Source organism: Eurosta solidaginis, chromosome 1, assembly GCF_040869045.1.
Source record: "Eurosta solidaginis isolate ZX-2024a chromosome 1, ASM4086904v1, whole genome shotgun sequence".
In the NCBI taxonomy this organism is placed as follows: domain Eukaryota; kingdom Metazoa; phylum Arthropoda; class Insecta; order Diptera; family Tephritidae; genus Eurosta; species Eurosta solidaginis.
Genome location: NC_090319.1, coordinates 70,107,020 through 70,133,124, shown reverse-complemented (window position 1 = coordinate 70,133,124; position 26,105 = coordinate 70,107,020). Strand labels below are relative to the sequence as shown.

The 26,105-nt window shown below is 36.0% G+C and overlaps 2 protein-coding genes across 10 annotated transcripts in view; one reads left to right on the top strand and one right to left on the bottom strand.

The window, feature by feature from the left end:
* The window catches only part of LpR1 (Lipophorin receptor 1), a 1,438,611-nt gene that overhangs the window by 1,385,417 nt on the left and 27,089 nt on the right, over window positions 1–26,105 (bottom strand). For all 9 annotated transcript variants that reach the window (XM_067758124.1, XM_067758130.1, XM_067758126.1 and 6 more), the window contains exon 2: window positions 18,150–18,772. In XM_067758124.1, the coding sequence (XP_067614225.1) occupies window positions 18,150–18,618 (469 nt within the window). In that variant the 5' untranslated portion in view covers window positions 18,619–18,772. The remainder of the gene's footprint in view (window positions 1–18,149; window positions 18,773–26,105) is intronic.
* The window catches only part of ort (ora transientless), a 234,170-nt gene continuing 215,724 nt past the window's right edge, over window positions 7,660–26,105 (top strand). The window contains exon 1 of the mRNA XM_067758175.1: window positions 7,660–7,811. The gene's annotated coding sequence lies outside the window, so the exon portion shown is untranslated. The remainder of the gene's footprint in view (window positions 7,812–26,105) is intronic.

The following is a 26,105-nucleotide window of genomic DNA, read 5'->3' as shown; positions in this document are numbered from 1 at the left end:
TTGATGAAAGGGCATTCCTGGCCTCTCTACCTGACTTTTAAATTTTGTAAATGATAAAAAAGTACAGAGGTAGAGCGAGCAACAAAGAAGAGGAAGAAAGACAGGCAAGAGTTGATTGAGCCAAGTAAAGGGAAAAGCTGAAGCAATTAGGAAATTTTTGAATATGAGGTAAAGGGAGAGGAAGTTGAGTGGAGATCTCTCCTTTCCTCGGCTTATAAATACGGGTGTCGATATGAATACTTTCTTGGCCGGAAAGTCTTCGTCCTATCACATACATACTAGCCAACGAGCTCTTTTGGCTTTTGTTCATTGCACTATTTTCATATCTAAGCAAATCTCATAGAGCTCATCATTATAGCAAACGTCCGCAGTTGTACGCTCTTATAACAGATTGTACCTTCGCATCTTAGATCTGCCGCTTGAATTATCTTTTTCAGTATTCGATTGCACGAACCGCACATCAGTGAGACGGTTTTTCGGAAGCTTTATTTGGTTTTGATTTTCTTTGGGAGATCCTCTAACATATGGTTGGTACTTAAAAGACCGCAATTCCATCAATATTTGTGATTGAAAGGTTACAAGGAAGATCACATATCGTGCATACAAATGCTTATGCATGTCACTTATATACATGTGTGTGTATATACAATTTTGGCCCACCTTGGTTTCATTTCCAAAAACAAAATTAAAAGTTAATTGCGTACATTATTTATCTTTAAAAGTCCTCTGTAAGAATTCCAAAAACGTGAACCAATTACGTGAAGCAATAACTTTCGCTTTTTGTTAACCCAATAAAATATTTCCAGCAGTCAGTGAAGTGGTTCAATTTCTGCAATCAATTCAAGGCCAAATCAATCAACTGGCCACCATAAGTCAATGGCTTAACATTTTTAGCCATCAAAGGCAACAATTGGCAACATCTCAGACATTCCGTCACCGTAATGGGAACACAATTCGTGAAAATCAGTCATTCAAGGCATATGCACTCATACCAATACGCAAACACACACATATAAACATGTTGCCATTCATGTTATATAAAATTGTACTTATATAACGACGTTCAAGCGTACTCACATAAATACATAGCGTATATTTTGACTCACAAGTATGCATTTTAATCAATGCACATATATTATTGATAAATTATGCAATTTCTAATTTGAAACACAATTTAGCAAAAAGGCTGAATGGTGGAAGTCAACACAGACAGCCGGCAGACGATAGAAGCAAAATTGAATGAGAAGCGAAATAGGAAAAACGCCAAGTAAAACAAGAAAAAAATCTCGCGCACGTTTTAAATTTTCTCGTATTTGTCAATTTCCTAGCAGTAAAATTGCAAACTACTCAGCGAAAATTCTAAGTAGTTTGCAACTACAACTAGTTACGAACTAGTTCGAGAACAACAGAAGTTGAGTTGGCTGGAAGCCAAAGTGAAGGAATGAAAGCGAAAGGAAAGGAAACGAAACAAAAGAAAACAAAACGAAAGGAAAAAGAAAGGAAAGAAAAAGTTAAGAAAGGAAAGGAAAGGTAAGAAAGGGAAAGAAAAGGAAAGGAAAGGTAATGAAAGGAAAGGAAAGAAAAGGAAAGAAAAGGAAAGGAAAGGAAAGGAAAGAAAAGGAAAGGAAAGGAAAGGAAAGGAAAGGAAAGGAAAGGAAAGGAAGAGAAAGTAAAGCGTGTTCGTACTCCGATTTCGCTAATTTTTATTTGTTACACATATAGTAATAGAAGTAACGCTCATGCCAAATTTCATCATATCTTCAACGACTGCCAAATTACAGCTTGCAAAACTTTGAAATTACCTTCTTTTAAAAGTGGGCGTTGCAACGCCCATTGTCCAAAATTTTACTAATTTTCTATTCTGCGTCATAAATCCAACCCACCTACCAAGTTTCATCGCTTTATCCGTCTTTGGTAATGAATTGTCGCACTTTTTCGGTTTTTCGAAATTTTCGATATCGAAGAAGTGGGCGTGATTATGGTCCGATATCGTTCATTTTAAATAGCGATCTGAGATGAGTGCCCAGGAACCTACATACCCAAATTCCATCAAGATACCTCAAGTTATCTTGTTAACGGACAGGCGGACAGACGGACGGACGGACATGGCTCAAACACATTTTTTTTCGATACTGATGATTTTGATATATGGAAGTCTATATCTATCTCGATTCCTTTATACCTGTACAACCAACCGTTATCCAATCAAAGTTAATATACTCTGTGAGCTCTGCTCAACTGAGTATGATAAAGGAAATAAGCAAAGGAAAGGAAACGAAAGGAAAGTGCAAAAGAGTAAGGAAAGGAAAGGAATGGAAAGAAAAGAAAAGGAAAGGAAAACAAATTAAAGGACAAAAGAACAGCACGGAATAGGAAGAAAATATTACAATTGTTATCGATGAGGTAACACTTTTTTATCGACGGGTTATGGGCACGTTTTCCTTATTCTTATTGGTGTGCTATCGACGAGGTATAAACGAGTTAGCGACTTGTTATTGAAGTGTTATTAATTTGCTATACATAACAAGGGTTATCGATGAGTAAAAGATTTTTTATCGGCGTCCTATCAGGTCATCATTGAAAAGTTATCGATTTACTATCGAAAAAGCTATCTATTGCCTACCATAAATTTTGCGATTTGTTATCGAAAGCTATTGGTAAATTAAAAGTTTGTTATTGAAGTTTTCCAACTTTTTATCGTCGTGTTATCGATTTTTTATAGACGATTTTTCTGTTTGTTATGAAAAAGTTACCAACCAAACTTCAACACAAAATCGATAACACATCTCTAACCCATCATTACAAGCCGATAAGCAACCAATAACAAGCTAAGGATATAGCAGTAACAACAGATAATAAAACGATAACACAACTATAGTATATAGAATGGTAAGATTTAAATTGATGGAGTAGTTGAGCTTGATATTGGTAGTTGGTTTAACTGGAGGGTTATTGCACACATTCCCCTATCACTAAAATTATAAAAGCAGAAAAGAAGCAAGTAGTTATGTATCGCTACAATTTATATCATAAACTCTGTTCATGTCTCAGCAACCTCAAAACCTGAAGTAGAAAAATGTAAGGAAAGACGTTCATTCAAAGAACAACTGCTTCACAGAGTTGCTTTGCTACTATCCTTCTTGGCTTTCCAATTCAAGTGTGCTTTTACATAAATTGAGGTAACATGTAACAGCAAAACAGCTTATTTTTTCACGTTCGTTAATGTTAGAAGAAAATCGAAATATTTCTTTGGGAAATCAGCCTCAGTCCATGAGTGGAATCATCTATGATGCAGATATATTATAATTAAAAGTTTATTTCTTTGTTCGTTTGTTTTGTGGTAAAACGAGCCCTGACGGACTTTCGATAATTCTGCGAGTGTGATAATTATTTAACGGACACAAGCTCGGTGTGCGCGGGCAATAGTGCTCTCAGATAACGGCTTAATTTTGTTGGGAACAAATTTGTTTGACTCCGTCGTACTTTCTTGGTAGTTTCAAGTTCCTTGCTTATTCGCCAAAATATTGAGAGCAAAAGGAGTAACAGCCATACATTGGATAATAAGTTTCACGTCGCTATTTGCAGCTGGTTGTATTACCCGTCGGATGTTACGGAACTAGCTATCTTACACAGGTTTTCAATCTTTATTTTATGTGTCTATTTTCTCATTGTGGAAATAAGAAACCAAAGAAGCTCCTATATGTCTCCAGCTTCTTATTCGGCCGGTTATAAGCTACTCGTCGCCCATGTGTTGCTATATTTAACAGCTACAGGACTGCCAGAAGAGCGAGCTCAAGATTATCGTGGAATGTCCTTGTATGCATCCATGTATGCTGATCATCCACGAAATTGTCAGAGGGCTAGTATATTTTTCCTGTCAACCGTAATAGACTTCAGAGAAACAGGCGAACTTTTTAGGGAGGCTGCGGCCATATTAGTAACAATTTGATCTAAACATTGCAGGTAAACTCTTAAATATGCGATCGAGTTTTTCATTCTTTTCCCTGCTTCCTTAGGTGAGTGTCAAATAGTTGTGCCAACGCACTCAAGTCCATATACTTATATTTCGTAAATCTTTTTTCTGGAATACTCCCTGAGCCACATCATATGAATACTTCCTGCAGAAACCCATGTTTATTTCTTCTCATTGTTTTTAGCAAAGGTCAAAGATTCCGACTAGCTTTCAGTTTTGGTGTAGGCTAAAAAGTTTTTGAAATTCGTTTGTGAGCAGAACTATTGGGAGGAGGAGGACATTACTTTGCTGCGAAAATGGTTGACAGTCAAGAAAAGTTTCGCGCTGCTGGTTTAATGACTACATCCAAGCTGATGGTAATCGGATGCAGAGCGGAAAAGTTGGAGGTCACAATTGTACCCACAGTACTGACGTCTGAGCTATTTAGATTTAAATTGATTAATAAAAGACAGCGACTATTTCAGAGCAACCTCTACCGACCCAGTTAAGAACGCGTTCAAAGGGGAGTAGTTACCGTTTCGCAGGACATCACTATGTTAAAAGTGTAAGTTGAAAGCACTGTGATGGGATAGAATTGAAATAAGTAGGGTATCCTAACGCGTTTGTTCTTCACTAGTTTGACACAAATGCGGTTTGCTACAGGTTTATTTCCCCAACACTTAAACGCAAACATCTAATTTGCTTACTTACTTACTTAATTGGCACTTAACCGTATAAACGGTTATGGCCGTCCAACAAGGCGCGCCAGTCGCTCCTTCCCTCCGCCAACCGGCGCCAAATTTGCTTATCCATGCATAAATTTTGACCGCACGTGATCTGTGACGTCAAACAGGTTGGTTAAAATTCATCTTCCAATAAGTCTATTTTATTATTATCGAACCAAAGCTTATAATTACTGGTATAAAATTACTTTTAAAAGGTAGTAAAATTATTTAGCACCTCTCAACTTTTGGCCTCATAAACTTAATTAAAATTTTACTTAGAAATAATAGAAGTCCTCCATTAAACAGCCCAGTAGATACAAGTTCGTGCGTTAGAAATGTTGATCCCTTGACCCCACACAGGAGTTTGTCTTTGTATATAGAGTTGACAAATATTCCTTTTTTTCCGTGAATTTTGGTCCCAAATAAATACATGGTGTGGCAACCGTGGTTGCTACCCACGAGATTCATTCATACCGGCAGCTAACTCTCATAACCTGATTTTTGCCCACTCTTTCTAAGTAAACTATTGACTTTTTGACGCACATAAAGGCATACAAACATAAGAGCACAGACACTTTAATTTGTTTTGCCTCACACTACGCTTCTCACACGACAAAGTAAATTAAAAAAAAATGTTCAATGCCGGCCGGTATTTTCCATTTTTATCCAGCGCATCGACAAAGAGAAACAATAAAACCGATATAAAAGAAGTTGGCAAAAAATACACAACACTGAATAAAAAGATGTAAGGAAGCCTGAGTGTGGGTGAATGGGAATATTATATACCTAGTTGTGAAATTCTTAGCCAAACCACGGAAATAAATGAGGCGATTTTAGTAATTTGATAATCAGGACATAATACATTATTCTGAGTAATATATTGTTAACAGCTGTGTTTTTGACATGTGTGCACATGTGCACTTAAACTTTATATGTACTGCCAACTGCATAACTTTATCCACACTTATAAAATTGTTGCGAAGGAAATTAGTAATGCTAAATTTCATTATGCATTATACTCAGTTGCAACTGCAATGTGTCTCTCCATTTTGTCTCTACACTATTCTCCACTTCTGTGACCAAAACGTGTATTCTGAGCGATATATTGTTAACAGCTGTGTTTTTTGACATGTGTACACATGTGCACTTAAACTTTATATGGATTGCCAACTGCACAACTTTATCCACACATATAAAATTGATGCGCAGGAAATTAGTAATGCTAAATAATAAAATTTCAGTATGCATTATACGCAGTTGCAACTGAGATGTGTCTCTCCATTTTGTCTCTACTCTATTCTCCACTTCTATGCCCGAAACGTGTATGCGTCCACGATTCATCGCAACTGATTCAGCTTTATGTTATACACTATGACACTATGACCAGCAGAGGTTCGAGTCCCCGCTATTAAGCAAAACCCGTTTTGTAGCGATTTATTTAACCACTGCCGCGAGTTTTGAAGTTATGTTTGAGGTCATTATGGCACTATTTCGGGATCAATTTAAATATGAATTCGGAACTTCTTTTGATGCATTTCGAAACCATTTTCGCGCTTTATTGAAGAATAATTAAAACTATTTTTGGATAATTTCGGAATTGTTTTTGAGATCACTTGAGAAACTACTCAGGTATATTTTCAAAATAGTTTTAATGCATTTCGGTATAGTTACGGAACTATTTAAGTGTTCATTTAAAAAAATCTCAGGATTATTTAAAAGTTCAATCATGATGACATTGCAGGATGACTTCGGAATGCTTTGCGGATAAATAAAGAGCAAATCAAGTTTTATTTTACGGTCGTTACGGCAATATTTTGAGATTGTTCGAAATTGTTTGCAAGTATTTTTGGAATTATTTTCTTTTCGAACTATCTCCGAATTATTTTATGACTTTTTTATCCATAACATTTCGAATAATTGAGAATTTTTCAAAACTGTGATCAAGACCGCCTTATGATAGTTTTCGGGTTTGACTGGATGCCTGATGTGACGAATCTCCAAATAACGTCACATCAGGCTTCCAACTTCAAAGGCTTGATATCCTTGGGCTCTGAGAGGCTATCGAGAAAAACGGATTCGACTGAATTGTTTTCTCTTACTCCGAAACGCTGTATAATCGCATGGTAGATGTTCCACCATGACGACCTCCGTGGTGTGGTGGTTCCGTGCCTGCCTAAGCTTCGGTTTAGCCAACACCCCGAGACCAAAGCATCTCAGCGAAAAATGCGTCTTCCTAGCAGCTGTCCCTCGAGGTCGACATAAAACCCTGTAGGCTCAGTAGGTTTAAACCTTCTCGGACGTATACAGCAGTCATATTTATTTTTTTAGGTATTCCGTCATATCTTCCGTACTCGAGATATTTCCTCTGAAGCATTTGGTGTTACACTCCTATTCCTACGATCAATCTATTTGGACCCCTTTAACCAGTGCAAAAAGAAAAGCCCCCTGTGTCATTGGAAGATGCAAGAATTTTCTCCTCTCCTACGACACACCAAGCTAGATTTCAGCCATCTCTTTTCTCTATAAGCCAATCAAACTATTTACAACTGCCAACAAGAACGAGAAAAAAGACGTGACTATTCGAGAAGACCCTATTGACCATACTATATACAGTCGTACAAAAAATTTGTAGCCATGTAGCAAATGTGAGATGTCATTGTCATACCTTTCAGCAATTCACTCTCGTTTCTATCCTTTCTTGGATGTCGAAGACTGCTTTAGACAGAAGTAGGCAGGTTTGTTTGAAACAGGATTCTTGAAGAGTATGGCCTTGACTGTAGAAATTATTTCTGTGAATTCCTATGTCCTTCAGGTAACATCAAACCAATTTAACATCTATATCTATCGCGATCATTAAAGTCATTATTAACATTGCAAGGAGAGCACAACTAGGTATAATGCAGAGAAGAAATAAAATAAACCCACTTGCCCACTCAACTTAACGAACTAGTCAGCCAGCAGACAGTTTGAACACAACTCTTTTGGAGTCAAACCCGGAGGTGAGACCATGACAGCGTGGAAGTGCATTATTTGAAATCAAAGCTTCAGTGGAAAAATGCAAAGAAAAAAGTTAAATCATACACGCAAGTAAACGCGAGCTAACTTTGGAGAGCGCAGACGCTAGACACATTTATGTAAGTACTAAGCGCCAGCGGTGCAGCACACTTCGTAAATATTAATGTCCATATAAATAAAAATAAAAATAATATAATGAAAGGAAGACAGTTCATAAGAAACAACGTAGAAGTATAGGTATGGCGATGTATGAAAAGTTTGCGGCTTGCTGGCAGCCGGAGGTCCTCCAAGCAATTTGCCGTCCGAAAGCGTCGACAAATGATACAAAAATCTGGTGTGACAACCACAGCAGTGAACATAGGTTCATACGAGGCTTACCAAACTGTTTTTTTTTTTAACAATAGCTAGTTGAAAAAGTCCAAACTTGCAAATTTAAGCAAAATTTAAAGCAGCAATAGTGCTAAAGGGAATCCCAGCTATGTAAGCATCCATGTCCAACGACCAGCGTCCTTTGGTTGCGAAATTCGATAGATAACTTTCCTTGGTATGTTTATGAGTTTCTTTGGTTGTCCTACATATGTACGCCCGAGAAGTGGTTGTTGCTATATCTTGGAATCTGTTATATATTCTAGTTTGGTATACGTGAGTGTACGATGCTGGAGGCGGCCTCAGCAACATCCAGCAACGCCAGGTCTCTTAAGCTAGCCCAATCTTTTCAGCCCTATAAAAAACCAGACCGTACTAAATTGCAGAATATTTAATGCTAATTTAGTACGGGTTAGTTAAATTTATTACACATGTATTTTAAAAAATATCGAGGGTTGGGCTAGCTTAAACTTAAGCTCGATATTTTTTTAAATTACAAGTGTAATGAATATAACTAACCCGGATTAAGTTAGAATTAAATATTGTGCAATTTAGTACGGTCTCGTTTTTTGACTGTGCATGCGGGTTGGGCTAGCTTAAGTTTAAGCTAGTCCAACCCTCGATATTTTTTAAAATACATGTGTAATAAATTTAATTAACCCGCACTAATTAGCATTAAATATTGTGCAATTTAGTACCGTCTCGTTTTTTTAAAATACAAGTGTAATAAATTTAATGAACCCATATTAAATTAGCATTAAATACGCTGTAATTAAATAGGTACGTTTTCTTTTTATACTCAGTTGAGCAGAGCTCACAGAGTATATTAAGTTTGATTGCATAACGGTTGGTTGTACAGGTATAAAGGAATCGAGATAGATATAGACTTCCATATATGAAAATCATCAGGATCGAAAAAAAATTTGATTGAGCCATGTCCGTCCGTCCGTCCGTTAACACGATAACTTGAGTAAATTTTGAGGTATCTTGATAAAATTTGGTATGTAGGTTCCTGAGCACTCATCTCAGATCTGTGTTTAAAATGAACGATATCGGACTATAACCACGCCCACTTTTTCGATATCGAAAAACCGAAAAAGTGCAATAATTCATTACCAAAGACAGATAAAGCGATAAAATTTGGTATGTGAGTTGAGCATATGACGCATAATAGAAAATTAGTAAAATTTTGGACAATGGGCGTGTCACCGCCCACTTTTAAAAGAAGGTAATTTAAAACTTTTGCAAGCTGTAATTTGGCAGTCGTTGAAGATATCATGATGAAATTTGGCAGGAACGTTACTCCTATTACTATATGTACGCTTAATAAAAATTAGCAAAATCGGAGAAGGACCACGCCCACTTTAAAAAAAAAAATTTGTTTAAAGTAAAATTTTAACAAAAAATTTAATATCTTTACAGTATATAAGTAAATTATTTCAACATTCAACTCCAGTAATGATATGGTGCAACAAAACACAAAAATAAAAGAAAATTTCAAAATGGGCGTGGCTCCGCCCTTTTTCATTTAATTTGTCTAGGATACTTTTAATGTCATAAGTCGAACAAAAATTTACCAATCCTTTCGAAATTTGGGGTATAGATTTTATGACGTTAACGGTTTTCTGTGAAAATGGGCGAAATCGGTTGAAGCCACGCCCAGTTTTTATACACAGTCGTCCGTCTGTCCTTCCACATGGCCGTTAACACGATAACTACTGCAAAAATCGACATATCTTTACTGAACATAGTTCACGTACTTATCTGAACGCACTTTATTTGGTATAAAAAATGAACGAAATCTGACTATGACCACGCCCACTCTTTCGATGTCGAAAATTACGAAAAATGAAAAAAAATGCCATAATTCTATACCAAATACGAAAAAAGGGATGAAACATGGTAATTGATTGGTTTATTGACGCGAAATCTAACTTTGGAAAAAACTTGTAAAATGGTTGTGACACCTACCATATTAAGTAGAAGAAAATGGAAAAGTTCTGCAGGGCGAAATAAAAAACCCTTGAAATCTTTCCAGGTATTACATATATAAATAAATTAGCGGTATCCAACAGATGATGTTCTGGGTCACCCTGGTCCACATTTTGGTCGATATCTGGAAAACGCCTTCCCATATACAACTACCACCACTCCCTTTTAAAACTGTCATTAATACCTTTAATTTGATACCAATATCATACAACCACATTCTAGAGTCACCCCTGGTCCACCTTTATGGCGATATCTCGAAAAGGCGTCCACCTTTAGAACTAAGCCCCACGCCATTTTAAAATACTCATTAACACTTTTCATTTGATACCCATATCGTACAAACATATTCTAGAGTCACCCCTGGTCCACCTTTATGGCGATATCTCGAAAAGGCGACCACCTATAGAACGAAGGCCCACTCCCTTTTAAAAATACTCATTAACACCTTTCATTTGATACCGATATCGTACAAACAAAGTCTAGAGTCACCCCTGGTCCACCTTTATTACGATACCTCGAAAAGGCATCCACCTATAGAACTAAGGCCCACTCCCTTTTAAAATACTCATTAACACCTTTCGTTTGATACTATTCTAGAGTCACCCCTGGCCCACCCTTATGGCGATATCCCTAAATGGCGTCCACCTATAGAACTATGGCCCACTCCCTCATAAAATACTCTTTAATGCATTTCATTTGATACACATGTCATACAAACACATTCCAGGGTTTCCGTCGGTACATTTTCCTACATGGTTATTTTCCCTTATGTTGTCAACATAGCTCTCAACTGAGTATGTAATGTTCGGTTACACCCGAACTTAACCTTCCTTACTTGTTTTTGATTGTGCGGTATGGGTGGGCTAGCTTAAACTTAAGCTAGCCCAACTCTCGATATTTTTAAAAATACATGTGTAATAAATTTAATTAACCCGTATTAAATTAGCATTAAATATTGTGCAATTTAGTACGGTCTCGTTTTTTGATTGGGCTGAAAAGTTTGAGCTATCTTAAGAGACCTGGCGTTGCTGGATGTTGCTGAGGCCGCCTCCAGCATCGTACACTCACGTATATCAAACTAGAAATATATAACAGATTCCAAGATATAGCAACAACCACTTATCGGACGTATGTAGGACAACCGAGATAACGTCATAAAGGTGGACCAGGGGTGACTTTATAATGTGTTTGTACGATATGGGTACCAAATTAAAGGTATTAATTAGGATTTTACAAGGGAGTGGCCCTTAGTTGTATATGTGAAGGCGTTTTCGAGATATCGACCGAAATGTGGATCAGGGTGACCCCGAACATCATCTGTCGGGTAGCGCTAATTTATTTATGTATGCAATACCACGAACAGTGTTCCTGCGAAAATTCCAAGGGCTTTTGATTTCGCCCTGCAGAACTTTATCATTTTACTTGATATATTAGGTATCACACCCATTTTACAAAGTTTTTTCTAAAGTTACATTTTGCGTCAATAAGCCAATCCAATTATCATGTCTCATCTCTTTTTTCATATTTGGTGCAGAATTATGGCATTTTTTTCATTTTTCGTAATTTTCGATATCGAAAAAGTGGGTGTGGTCATAGTCGGATTTCGGCCATTTTTTATACCAATACAAAGTGAGTTCAGATAATTATGTGAACTGAGTTTAGTAAAGATATATCGATTTTTGCACAAGTTATCGTGTTAACGGCCGAGCGGAAGGCAGACGGTCGACTGTGTATAAAAACTGGACGTGGCTTCAACCGATTTCGCCTATTTTCACAGAAAACAGTTATCGTCATAGAATCTATGCACACACGAAATTTCACAGGCATTGGTAAATTTTAGTTCGACTTATGGCCTTAAAAGTATTCTAGACGAATTAAATGAAAAAGGGCGGAGCCACGCCCATTTTGAAATTTTGTTTTCTTTTTGTATTTGGTTGCACCATATCATTACTGGAGTTGAATGTTGGCATAATTTACATATATACTGTAAAGATTTTAAATTTTTTGTTAAAATTTGACTTAAAAAAATTTTTTTTTAAAAGTGGGCGTGTTCGTCATCCGATTTTGCAAATTTTTTTTAGCGCGCATATAATAATAGGAGCAACGTGCCTGCCAAATTTCATAATGATATCTTCAACGACTGCGAAATTACAGCTTGCAAAACTTTTAAATTACCTTCTTTTAAAGTGGGCGGTGCCACGCCCATTGTCCAAAAATTTACTAATTTTCTGTTTTGCGTCATAAGGTCAACGCACCTACCAAGTTTCATCGCTTTACCGGTCTTTGATAATGAATTATCGCACTTTTTCCGTTTTTCGAAATTTTCGATATCGAAAAAGTGGGCGTGGTTGTATACCGATTTCGTTCATTTTAAATAGCAACCTGAGATGAGCGCCCATGAAGTTACGTACCAAATTTCATCAAGATATCTCAAAATTTACTCAAGTTATCGTGTTTACAGACGGCCGGACGGACATGAATGAATTTCTTTTTTCACCCAGATCATTTTGATATATAGAAGTCTATATCTATCTCGATTATTTTATGACGTTACGGATTACCGTTATGCGAACAAAGTTAATATACCCTGTGAGCTCTGCTCAGTTGAGTATAAAAACACCATCTTCCACGCTGACGTATGTACATATATATTATCGACCCGTCGGGGTAGACCGCGAACGAAACTGAAAATATAAAATGATCAAGTGGAATGAACCATTTTTGGTTGATATGAGCGAAAGTGGCAACCATGGTCCAAACACATTTAAGTGCATGCCTTGTAAGAGGGACAGCATGTCATGATTATTTTTATACACCTTAAATACGAAAATAGAAATACATTTTTAAACGAAATGGACCAAGCGGAAGCGAAAAGCGGGCAAAAAATTGTATTGAAGGGCAACTGAGCAAAAATAAAAAAATTTAAGAAAAATAAAAACGTATTGTTTGAAGTGTTCTTGTAATAAAGGTCTACGTACAAGTCAATGGTTGATGATTCTCAATGCTTAATTCGACTAACAGCTAAAATAATAAGAGACTATTTGGCCAAATATTTTGACATCGTTTGTAGGCTTAACTTCAGCTACTTTTAATGTTTGGTAATGGGTTATGTGTAAAGGGAGCAAGAGGTATCGCATCTAAACTGATGTCTTAAGCGCCGAATATATAAAAAAATATTTTTACTCAAAGATCTGAATATTCGGCTACTTTTATTTTATTAAATGCTATGACATTTCAACAAGTCCTTGCGGAGTAATTTCGAAGGAATATTTCTTTTTCGAATAATGTTAAAGATCTCAGAGCAGACTACTGTAGGAATGCTTATCGTGGAAGAGTAAGGTATAGTAAACAGGCGGTTGATGTATACTCTATTCGAATCTCACTCGTCTTGTCTCCTAACTATTCAAAAAATAGAAGTGTTTCTTTGAAAAATAAGTTACCCTCGCTGAATCGCTATACATGTGCCTAATCGATACTTTGTCCATCATGATAGAGCTGACTAAAACTCCAACACCTTAACAGAATTTTTGACATCACTAATACGCTCGCATACATTTTTCCTTTTATTCCTATGGAAAACCATGGTATGTATGCACGTATACAAAATGTTGACATCAGGTTTGCCATGTCGCTTCTAACAACGTGATAGAAACTTTGCTTTACGCTGTAGTGTAAATTTCCATCAGCCATATCTGTCAGTTGTTGCCTCAAATGGCTGATAGCTGTCTAGCAGGGATGTTAGCGCACAAATGATCATTGAACCCTACCACTTCGGCTGACCAGAGTCGGAATTAATTTCGAAATCACCGCCTAACATTTCTCTCCCCACCCCTCAAATCCTACTTGTATCCATGCGTTAGTACGTCCACTGCTTTGATTAAGAGCCCTCTACTCTTCTTTTTAGAGTACCATTCGGTGTACAGTCATCTGTTTTGGAAGCAGAAAATACCTTACTTTTATAAAGGAAGTTGGAAAAATTCCGGTTCCAAAAAACTCACTTTCTTACATTCCATCTCCATGGAAGTTAATAAATATGATCTCTATATAATAAGTAATATCTTTGGAGAGAGCCAACGCGTGCCTCAATGGCTTCTCTTAAACTGTATAGCAATAACACATATCTTTAAAACAAGTAAGGAAGGCTAAGTTCGGGTGTAACCGAACATTACATACTCAGTTGAGAGCTATGTAGACAAAGTAAGGGAAAATCACCATGTAGGAAAATGAACCTAGGGTAACCCTGGAATGTGTTTGTATGACATGTGTATCAAATGGATGGTATTAAAGAGTATTTTAAGAGGGCCATGGTTTTATAGGTGGACGCCATTTAGGGATATCGCCATAAACGTTGACCAGGGCTGACTCTAGAATTTGTTTGTACAATATGGCTATCAAATTAAAGGTATTAATGAGTATTTTAAAAAGGAGCGGGCCTTAGTTCTATGGGTGGACGCCTTTTCGAGATATCGCCATAAAGGTGGACCAGGGGTGACTCTAGAATGCGTTTGTACAATATGGCTATCAAATTAAAGGTATTAATGAGGGTTTTTAAAAGGAGTGGTGGTAGTTGTATATGTGAAGGCGTTTTCGAGATATCGACCAAAATGTGGACCAGGGTGACCCAGACCATCATCTGTCGGGGACCGCTAATTTATTTATATACGTAATACCACGAACAGTATTCCTGCCAAGATTCCAAGGGCTTTTGATTTCGCCCTGCAGAACTTTTTCATTTTATTTTACTTAATAAGGAAGGTGCCACACCCATTTTACAAAGTTTTTTACTAAAGTTATATTTTGCGTCAATAAACCAATCCAATTACCATGTTTCATCCCTTTTTCCTATATGGCATTTTTTTTATTTTTCGTAATTTTCGATATCGAAAAAGTGGGCGTGGTCATAGTCGGATTTCGGCCATTTTTTATACCAAAACAAAGTGAGTTCAGGTAATTACGTGAACTGAGTTTAGTAAAGATATATCGATTTTTGCTCAAGTTATCGTGTTAACGGCCGAGCGGAAGGATAGACGGTCGACTGTGTATAAAAACAGGGCGTGGCTTCAACCGATTTCGCCATTTTTCACAGAAAGCCGTAATCGTCCTAGAATCTAAGCCCCTACCAAATTTCACAAGGATTGGTAAATTTTTGTTCGACTTATGGCATTAAAAGTATCCTAGACAAATTAAATGAAAAAGGGCGGAGCCACGCCCATTTTGAAAATTTCTATTATTTTTGTATTTTGTTGCACCATATCATTACTGGAGTTGAATGTTGACATAATTTACTTATATACTATAAAGATATTAAATTTTTTTTTTAAATTTGACTTTAAAAAATTTTTTTTGCTAATTTTTATTAAGCATACATATAGAAATAGCAGTAACGTTCCTGCCAAATTTCATCATGATATCTTCAACGACTGTCAAATTACAGCTTGCAAAACTTATAAATTACCTTCTTTTAACAGTGGGCGGTGCCACGCCCATTGTCCAAAATTTTACAAATTTTCTATTCTGTGTCATAAGTTCAACTCACCTACGAAGTTTTATCGCTGTATCCGTCTTTGGTAATGAATTATCGCACTTTTTCGATTTTTCGATATCGAAAAAGTGGGCGTGGTTATAGTCCGATATCGTTCATTTTAAATAGCGATCTGAGATGAGTGCCCAGGAACCTACGTACCAAATTTCATCAAGATCCCTCAAAATTTACTCAAGTTATCGTGTTAACGGACGGACGGACGGACCGACGGACATGGCTCAATCAAATTTTTTGTCGATACTGATGATTTTGATATATGGAAATCTATATCTATCTCCATTCCTTTATACCTGTACAACCAACCGTTATCCAATCAAAGTTAAAATACTCTGTGAGCTCTGCTCGACTGAGTATAAAAACAAATAATCTTGGTTAGTCGATCATTTTAACGATGTAGCTAAGTTAAGATTCGAAATAATCGATTTTGAAGAATCAGAACAACTTTTCTAATCGAATTCCGGATATGCTCCTCCGTACAAAAACTGGAAGATGGCCGTTAATTTCTATACTATCTCAAAACCTGAGTGAAAAATGTCCCCTTTTGGCTGTCAGCTCGAAAACTTCATATCAGGCATGCTTAACGAACGAAACGATATCATTTCGTTACGATAATCAACGCTAATAAACGAAACGAACCACTTCAAATGGCCATTAGGTCAATTTTTACTTTGCGCACGTATCATGGACCGAAGACAATAAAATAATTTGATGTTGAGGTGACTTAAATTCAACGGATAGTAGATAAATTGACCTCTACAAGATTTCTAATGGCATTAAGGTCAGTCGATACTTTACAAATGTATCAATGACCAAGGACAATGCAATAGTTTAATGCCGCAGTGACATAATATCAACGGAGATAAGGTAAATTGGTCATAAGGTCAATTGATACTTTGCACACGTATAAAGGACCGATGCAATAATTTGATGGCGTGGTGACATTTAGTCCACGGATGTAAGGCTAATTAAACTTATGGCCATATGAATTGGTCATAAGGGCAATTGGCCATTTAAAGTGACCAAAAAGGCCAACTGACTTTTGGACTATTCAAAATTTTATGTAGTGGCTATTAAGGAAATTTTCGTTTGACCATGTGACAATTTCGTGAAAAAACCATATAAAAACCACAAAAAATTTAAAATTATAAATCATAAATAACCACCCTTTTAAAAATAATTTTTAATCACAAATAGTTTATGTAACAGTAGGTGAATGTCGAATAATTAACCATAAATAATTAACTCAAAATAACTTATAATGATTTTTACGTTTTTAACAGAATAATTAAATTCAAATACTCTATTTTCATAACCCTCTTCTCATGGATAGTTCCAAATATAATAATTGTAACATTCAGTATATCAACAACCGCACGCTTTTTAGTCAGAATTATTCTTAATTATATTATTCTGTAATAAAATTAAATTTTATGGTAGGTAATTTTATTTTGAGTTAATTTTTATGGTATATTATTCGTGATTAAAAATTATTTTCTAATTTTTAGTTCAGTTAGCTTTAAAAGCATGTTTTTTTTCTAACTATTATTTATTTCGGATTTTTAGTTGTCCTTTTTAATTGCCCTTTCAGCTAACACAAGTGTTGACCAATCGCTGAGTGAAAATTTTCTCAACACACCGTTGAGTATTTTTGATTCACCCAACGGTTGGAACTTTACGTTAAATTACTGAGCGTAATTTTTTTTTCGCTACAATCGCTCAACGTGTTTATTCGGCTATCTGACAGTTCTTTGGCTGTTTAAAGTTTATTGTAGAGAATAGTCAAAAATAATTTTAGGAGTCCTATTCCTTAAAAATTAAGGATAGTTATTTAATTTGGCAACTCGCCGTTCAGAGAACAAATTTTCTATAGCTCAACTGATCGAAAGATGTTTGCATCGTATCAACAAAAATAGTAGGGGGACTCATGATAGCATATAAACTTATAAGGTGTAAAATTATATCCATTTACACACGCGGTTATATGAACGCCCCTAGTAATACTCTTGATAAACTTGATTGTTTTTCAGCTGTATTATTTCCAAACAAATTTTTTTGATTGTTATACAAATTATAAAATACCAAGATTAAGTGAAAAATCAAAAATAAAACGCCTTTACTTGCTGATGTTGGAGATTTTTGATGAAAATGCCGTCTGTAATGTCTGCAAGGTTGCATTCCTTTGAGTTTACCGCGTTTACACAATGAAATGTGCGCGTAAATTTATACAAACTGTGTAAATGATTTTTCATACAAAATTTGACAGCTCGTGCGTAAACTAGATAAATTTATACGTTTACACACTTTATAAGGCATTTATACGGTTACATGAGTCCCCCTAGTGTTCGTTGAATGCCCCCAATGTATGTAGATAATTGGTTTCTCCAGGCGCAACACTTGCGCTGCACAATGAAATTTTGTTTGCAGCGCACCGCATGGTATGCAGCGCGACATGTAGGCACTTACCGCAAGTGCAAACTTAAGCTTATGTTTAAAGTTTCTTTGGGCAATATTTATGGTATTATGAACATAAAATAAAAATTTTAAACATTCTACTTACCAATACTAAGCGGTGTACCAATCTTGCCGGATATATTAAAAAATTTGAAATCAAAATGAATCAAATTTTTTCGATTAAAAATTGACGTCGAACCACTGCCGTCACCACCAACACTATTCGCTGCTGCAGCACTATTTTTCGATGACTTATCCGACGGTGGGCCGAGTGTTGTTGCAAATGAATGTAATTTCTCTAATAACGCTGTAGCATTGAGTGCACTGTATGGTGGGCCGGCTGTCGTGGGATCTGGTGTACCAGCAGCTGCAGTATTTTGTACCGTACCAGCGCTAACAGTGCACAATTTACTAATGCCTAAGATGCATGTAATGAAAATGAAATTTGACGATGTAAAGCTGAAGCTAATCAGCTGTTGAATTTTACTGTGATAATTACAGCTGCTGCTAAAAAATTTACTAATTTTATGCGTTTCGCTAGCTTCGGTGGTTTTTGTAGAGGACAGTGTTGCCATTGTATGGTTAACGATGCAGTTGTAGAATAAGTTTTTAGTTTTTGCTTCAAAGATATTTTATTTTATTTATATTTAAGTATATAATTTATATATTTTACGTTTAAATGTTTTTAAGTTTATATTCGCCAAATAAATTGGCTCTGTTGGACTATAACTGTAAACAGCATTATTTTTGTAACTTTTGTTATATTAAATAAAAAAAAAATTTTCACTTTCACTAACTATTAAAAAAACATTTTTATTTAAAAGACTTTTTTTCACTCTATATCATATTTTTATCAGATCAGAGATCAAACATCAGACTTTCCACTTTCTTTATTCGAGATAATTTGTTTCGATTCCTGGTTTTTTTTTAATAAATAAATGACTAACGACTGATAAGATGGGTAATGATTCTTCACGTCTGAAAAGGGTTAAATACGAGAGCAACGCGCCGTGTAAGTGTGCCTTATGTTGATACGAACAGTGTAGACAGACGCTTTGTTAGGAAAAATTAACACAAGCTGAGTGCATGAAGTTTGAGATGCTGGATGAGAGAGGTTAGGTTAGGTTGAACTGGCCGGTCCGTGAGGACCTCACATATACTGATTGAGTCCGTAGTGTTCCCAGAAGTTTGTTTTAACGACCAAACTGCAAACCCTATCAAAAACCAGGACCTATGTATGTTATAAAATAACTCCGTCCTCTTGTCAAATCTAGAAGCTTCCTAGGACTTAAGCCACTTGCTGCTTCTAGATCTGACAGCTGTATCACTCCTAATAGCTGGAGTCTTAGCCTGGCAAGTGCAGGGCACGAGCACAGAACGTGCTCGATCGTTTCCTCCTCCAACCCGCACTTCTTACATATGCTATCATTGACCAAGCCTAATTCAAAGGCATGTGACTCCAGAAGGCAGTGTCCAGTCAGAATACCCGCCACGAGTTTACAGTCTTTTCTTTTTAATGATAGAAGCAACTTTGTTAGTCTAAGGTTGTAAGACCTACACATAATCTTCTACATTTTACCGACCGGTTGACCGAAATACAGAGCATACTAACATCGTTGGAGTAACAGGGATCTTAATTGCAACATTTCAAAGGAGATTAGATACCCGATAATCCTATCAAAATTAATAATAATTAGGAACAGAGTTACTGCCCGCTGGGACGAGCTGACACGTAGAGGATCAGCGGAAAGAAATGAAGGAATAGCCAGCGTCGGATTAGGCATAGGCGCTGCCAAGAGGGAAATTTTGCGCAATGAGAAAACTTAGAAAAAGTGCAAGAATATTCTGAGCTGTGCCACGTGAACATATGATAATGAGATAATGACAAGGAGTCTAATGAGTAGATTTAGAGCCGAACCCATGTAGCTGTCTTTAGACATGTATGCGGAAAAGAAGGGTATACCGGATAATGATCACTGCAGAAGTTGTAAAGACGTTAAGAGACTGTTGAACACTTTCTGTGAAAACGCCCTACTCTAGCTAGACGCTTTTAGGAAAATTTTGGTATGTTATCGGAAATAAGGACTCCAAAAATTCTTGATTTTATAACAAGTCGATCAGGCTTTCAGTAGGTCCAGACAAGTTTTATGGTATCAAAACGGCTCTTCATTAGCTGCAAGGATGGGCTAACGTGCGATTACTTCACATCGTGCTGAAAAAGATCATTCGGTACAATTGATGTCATACGGACGCAATAAACGTGCCCTTCACTGTTCAAAATACTTAAAGGTCTTGCAGTTAACGAAGACAAGACTACGAACTTGCTGTAATCAAAAAATTAAAAGGCGCATTTGTGTCATGCCACTAAAGAGAGATATAAATTCAAAACTGTGACTGAATCACCCTTTCGGAAGCCATCGCTAATAGTAAGAGGAATTAGAGACTTTAAATCCCCCGGAGGGGGATAAAACTCTTTAAGAGTCCTCATTCTACCTGTCCTAATGTTTGGCTTGGAATCATGACCCTACGGAATATTCGTTAAAAAAAAAATTTCAAAGCATTTATTTCCTGCATTTGTAGATAGTGTAATCAGATATTTGTAGACATATGTAGTTCAGTGAATAAAAGTCTTACTGATTCTACAGATACTACAGTATTCGTAGGATATCAACAGGAGTAACATGTCTAATATTCATTTGGGAACTGTACATTTCTCAAAATCTCTCAAAGGTTGGATAATAATTTGAAAATGCTAATGACGTTGAAGATCTACTCGAGAACTATAAATTTTAGAAAGGTTGGGATAGTGATTGGAGATTGAAGTTGGAACTATCTGGCTTAAGAATAACTAGATAATGATGTTGAATTTCACCTCCGGAACTAGATATATATTTCGCTGGATAAATATCTTTTAAATATTTGTTGGGTAAGCAAAATCCAGTTGTTGTCGTATCTACAAATTATCTAGATAATAAAATACCAATGTTGCCGTATAAAAGGCCTGCCCCAAATTCGGCCTTAAACTGTGACTGAAAGACTACTCAGTAGTTTAACTGGAGTTTAACTTTGACTAGACCTTAAGCAAACTTAGTTTAAGCTTAGCTTAACCAAGTACTGAAAAACCGGGCCTACATTAGTCGTAAAACTGTCACCACCCATTAGTAATATCGAGAGAGTAGCCAAGCGCACCATATCTAAATTAAGAAAATTGAGTCAAAATAATTGCGAATGCCTACAACAAATTCGCTTAAAACTGACTCTATACATAAGCTCAGCTGAACGTAAACACATTGGAACGAATGTCCATATGAATGTAAATAAACGTGTGAGTATTAAAGACAAAAAATTACATAAAATTAATGCTGACCTTAGCAAAATGGCACAGTAATTTTAATTTGCATATCAGTTTGCTCATTTTATGAGCATTCGGAACGCAAATCAAATGCAATACTTGCGTATGAAATTTAAAATCAGCTGGTATAACGAAAAGAAAAGGAATTAAAAAACAAAAAGCGACAACGAAATTTGAAATTCGTAGAAATTATAATTTACAAATATTTTAATTGTTTTACTACGTAAGAGTTTAAGTTAATGTGTGTATGTATTTGGGTGGTTTTAAAAAATCGATGTCGAATTTTTTTTGGAGGTACCCCGCTAAAATGTTTCATTTTGTTAGATTTTAAATTTGCCAAAGTTTGAGCACAATTGGAAGATGTTAACCCGTGCCACTAGGACCTCAAAAAAGTTTGAAAATCTCGTTTTTTTTGGCGACTTCGGCGACCCATATCTCCGGAACGGCTTAACCTATTTGCCCGTGTTCATTTGCATTTTCCTTACTATATTATCAATTTTTGGAATGAAATCAAGTATGTATTTAAAAAATCAAGTATAATAAATGTCGTTTTTATTTTATTCTTATTTAAATTTATTCAAGGGGCTGAAATAATGTGATTTTGGAGGGCAAGAATTTGCCAGGCAATAAGTTCAGGACTAAGATACCACAGATTTATCATTTTGTTAATTCCTTTTTCTTATATTTCTTTGTCAATGCTTTCGTATTTCAATGGATTTTCAATGAGGTCTAGGTATTGTTCTGGTGCTAAGCATGCTCTGAGGGCGTTAAACCAGGCTTTACAGTGGCCCCAGTGGCACGGGTTAACAACTTCCAATTGTGCTAAAACTTTGGCAATCTTAAAATCTAACAAAATTAAACATTTTTGGTGGGTGCACCCAAAAAAATTCTGACATTTTTTTTAGTCTATTAGATAAAACCACCCTATTGTAAGGTTCGTTTCATAATTATAAGGGCATTAAAGAAATTTAACATTACCGAAGCAGCAAACTAGAAAGCAAAGAAAATCCTCCAAAAGTTGAGATTAGCACACAGTTTTACTGTGCTTTACCTTTTGAGCCTCTCAATTAATGTTATCGACGGTATTCGGGCATGTTATACACGTCATATTATCGGCAAGTTATAGACGAGTTAGCGATTTGTTATCGAAGGATTATATATTTTCCATCAATAGCAAACGTTATCGATAAGTTGCCGGTTTTTATCGGAAAAATATCGTTTTTTTATCGATAAATTATCGACTGTTATCGGAAAATATCGATTTATTATCGAAAGGGAGTTAGCTTTCTATTAGAGAACCACTTTGAATAGTGGAAAGAAAGGTGCAGCTGGTGTTTGGCTATTCTTTCCCAGAACTACTATGTACTAATTTTTTTTATATTAACTATGTATAAGGCGTACAAAAACTATAAGATTTCGAAAATATAGGTGGTATTTTTAAGGAATCTGTTTCCTCTCACCTACCCTCCCACAATTTCAAAATTTTCGTAATCCTGGTCCTATAATGGAAAGTCTGCACTCGAAATCTATACGATTTCTTAAATATCGACTCGTTAACGTAAAAAATATCTATTTGTTATGGAAAGTTGATTGCTTTTTTATCGAACCTATCGTAACAAATCGATAACAAATGGAATTTCTTAATCGCAAATCTATACCTTTTCCGCAACAAATCGATACATTTTCGATAATGGCTTTGTAATAATCCCAAGATGATAATAGTCGCAAACTAATCCCGAAATAGCCCCTAAATTACCAAGAAATAATCATGCAAATAGTTCCCAAATGACCCTAACACATTCTTAAATTGATCTGGAAATAGCAACTAGACAATGCTGAAGTTAACTCAAAACAGACCCGCAATGGTCTCAACACTACTACTAATGAGTCTCGAAATTATACCAAAATTTTCCCGAAAGCCCAGAAATTATCTAAAATTGGTTCTGGAAGTAAGGCCTGCATGGGTACGCCACATAAAATACTGCAGTTAAAAAATACAGGACAAGCCTCGATAAAAAGACAACCCTTTACTGCAAACGTTTAAGGGACTTTGATTCGCACCTGAAATGTCCGTTCCCTAGATGGGACTGTTGTGAATGCCCAATTGATTGATGCCCTTGTAAAGACAAATGTGATCATCACCGCCATCCAAGAAGAAATGCAATGAACAAATTACGCCAAAAAAGCATCGACAAATGTTACATTAACTGTAGGAGACATGATAAGCGCAGTTGCGGTGTCGGATTCGTGGTAGGAGAGAGACTTTGTCTCCAAGTACTATGTGTGGCCGAGCTTCTCGCCGCTATACGAATATTAAGCGAAGTTTTTTCAAATATAAATCAACAGCGCCCATGCACAGGCGGAGGAGGAAGACGATGAGGTGAAAGACGCATTCAATGTTCCCCTAGAACGCACGCGATGATATAAAAGTCGTGCTTGGTGACTTTGCTGCAACGTTGCACAATGAAGTTTAGCCTCAACAATAAAAACCTTTCCTAACGAACTGATCTACTTCGCCAGTGCCCGAAAAGTGGTCAAACCCAGAACGAAGTACATGCATAAAAATGTTCATCAAGCTATATGTATGTCCCCCGATTTTGTTAAAATTTTGTAGAATAGCAAATATTTGCAAACCCTTATTATAATCTAATATCGAGTTTACATTATGTTCAATCTAACAGAGTAGACGAGAAATGTATTATTCCCGAAAACTATTTAGTTTGCAAATAACAGTTCTATAAAAACCTAAGGCCATAAATAAAACTAGACGATTTCCGTAAGGCCCGTATTTTCAGTAGTTGTTTAACCTAAGCTTAAACTAAGTTTGGATAAACTCTAGTCAAATTTAAACTTCAGTTAAAGTACAGAGCAGGTTTTCAGTGACTGGTTAAGACCGCCTTTGGGGTAGGTTTTTTTTTATTATCTAGATAATTTGTAGATGGATTTTGTTTACCCAACAAAAATGTCAAAATTTATACAGCCTTAGAGAAGTACAAAACTAGTTCTGGAGTTTCTGTCCAACATCATTTTCTAATTATTCTTAAACCTGATAATTCTCAAGTGAATATTCAATATCATTATCCGACCGCTATTCAACCTTTGAGAAATTTTGTAAGAATAATAGTTCTCGAGTTGATCTCCGTCAATCTCCAACTTTTGAGGGATTTCGCGAAATTTAAAGAGTACACGCAAAGAGGATAAATTATGATAAGAGACGTAACTCGAGAGTAACGCAGCCATTTGCTCAATGTTTCCTAAGTGGTAGTCGCTGGTTTTTTTTTTTTTTTTTTTTTGCGAGATGTGCATAAAATGTCTTCTATAAATTTTCGTGGGTATTTGTGTTTATTTTTTCGACTGTATTTAATTAAATCTCTTTCCAAAAATAACATTTGCATAAAGTGCCTACACCGCATGTATAAATGGGAGACAATTCAAAAATGTCCCTCTTAGAAAACATTCGGAATCAATGTTACTCGCCACTCGTAGCAGACTGGTGGCTCTTATTATATTTATCCCCATTGGTACAAGTTGGAAACTATCTTGTTCTTTACCAACTCTTGAGATTTTAGAAGTATGCTAGTTATCAACATGAGCTCTAATGATACTCATGCCCAAATGTTTTTTGGGTTTACTTGGGAACGAACGCAAATTACTGATAGGTTAACTACCGTTTAACCTTGTCAGGTCAGCCGCTTAAGTTCCGCTTAAACTTAAGTTAAATTAGACTTGAAAACTACAGAATAAGTTTAAACGTAATTTAACTGACAAACTGAGTAGAACTTGTACTCAAAACCATCAAATGAGAAATCATTTGAAAATAAAACACTGAGAAAGACCGAAAAAATTTCAAAATAAACATAGCACTCAGTAGAAAACTACTTTTTGTTATTGGATAGCGGTTGTTATACGTCTGGTTAACCGTTAAATGTAATCTCTGGACAAAAGGCATTCTGCGCTATATTAAGCAAGCACGTTGGTTCATTTTCATTACCCTCTAAAGACAGTTAGTGAATAAGACCAAACATGCCACGTAATGGCTTTCTAAAGCTCATAACAACTTCATCTTTGATTTTTATTGAATTGTTGTTATTTTTGTAATATAATTCCATAATCACAATAAAATATGATTTATGCCGATAGTATAAAAAACTCTTAACAGAACAGGGTCCATTATTTCTAATGTAATGGAACATAATGACTGACCGAAACTTCTTAAATGCACTCTATGAACCATAGTTCAACTATATGGTTGGCTCATATCAACAACAACAACATACCTTTGCTCAGATTGTCAAAATCTGCGTGTACGACACCCAAAAAGCCAAAAATCAAGTTAACAAAGAGAGGGGACAAGAGAACTAAACTAAAAGTTCAGCGAAAATTTTGGCCAACATAACAAGCAAAGCAAAATTACACAAAAATTTTCACTCGCCATACAAAATCGGGCAGACATACGAAATGAATAAATAAATGAATATTGGGGAAAATAATAAAAGTAATAAGAAGAAAAAGAAGATAAACACGAATCAAACGAAGAAATCAGGTAGTGACGCTAGTCAACGGTAAACGTGTGATAGAGAGGTGACGCATGTTTAGACCAGGGATGATAAATGGATTTTTTCATTTTGTACCAAACGAGGGAAAAAAATGTACCAAAAGTCTTCGGATGTGAATTTGAACCAAACTAAAGCTATATTCTGCTTCTTTATC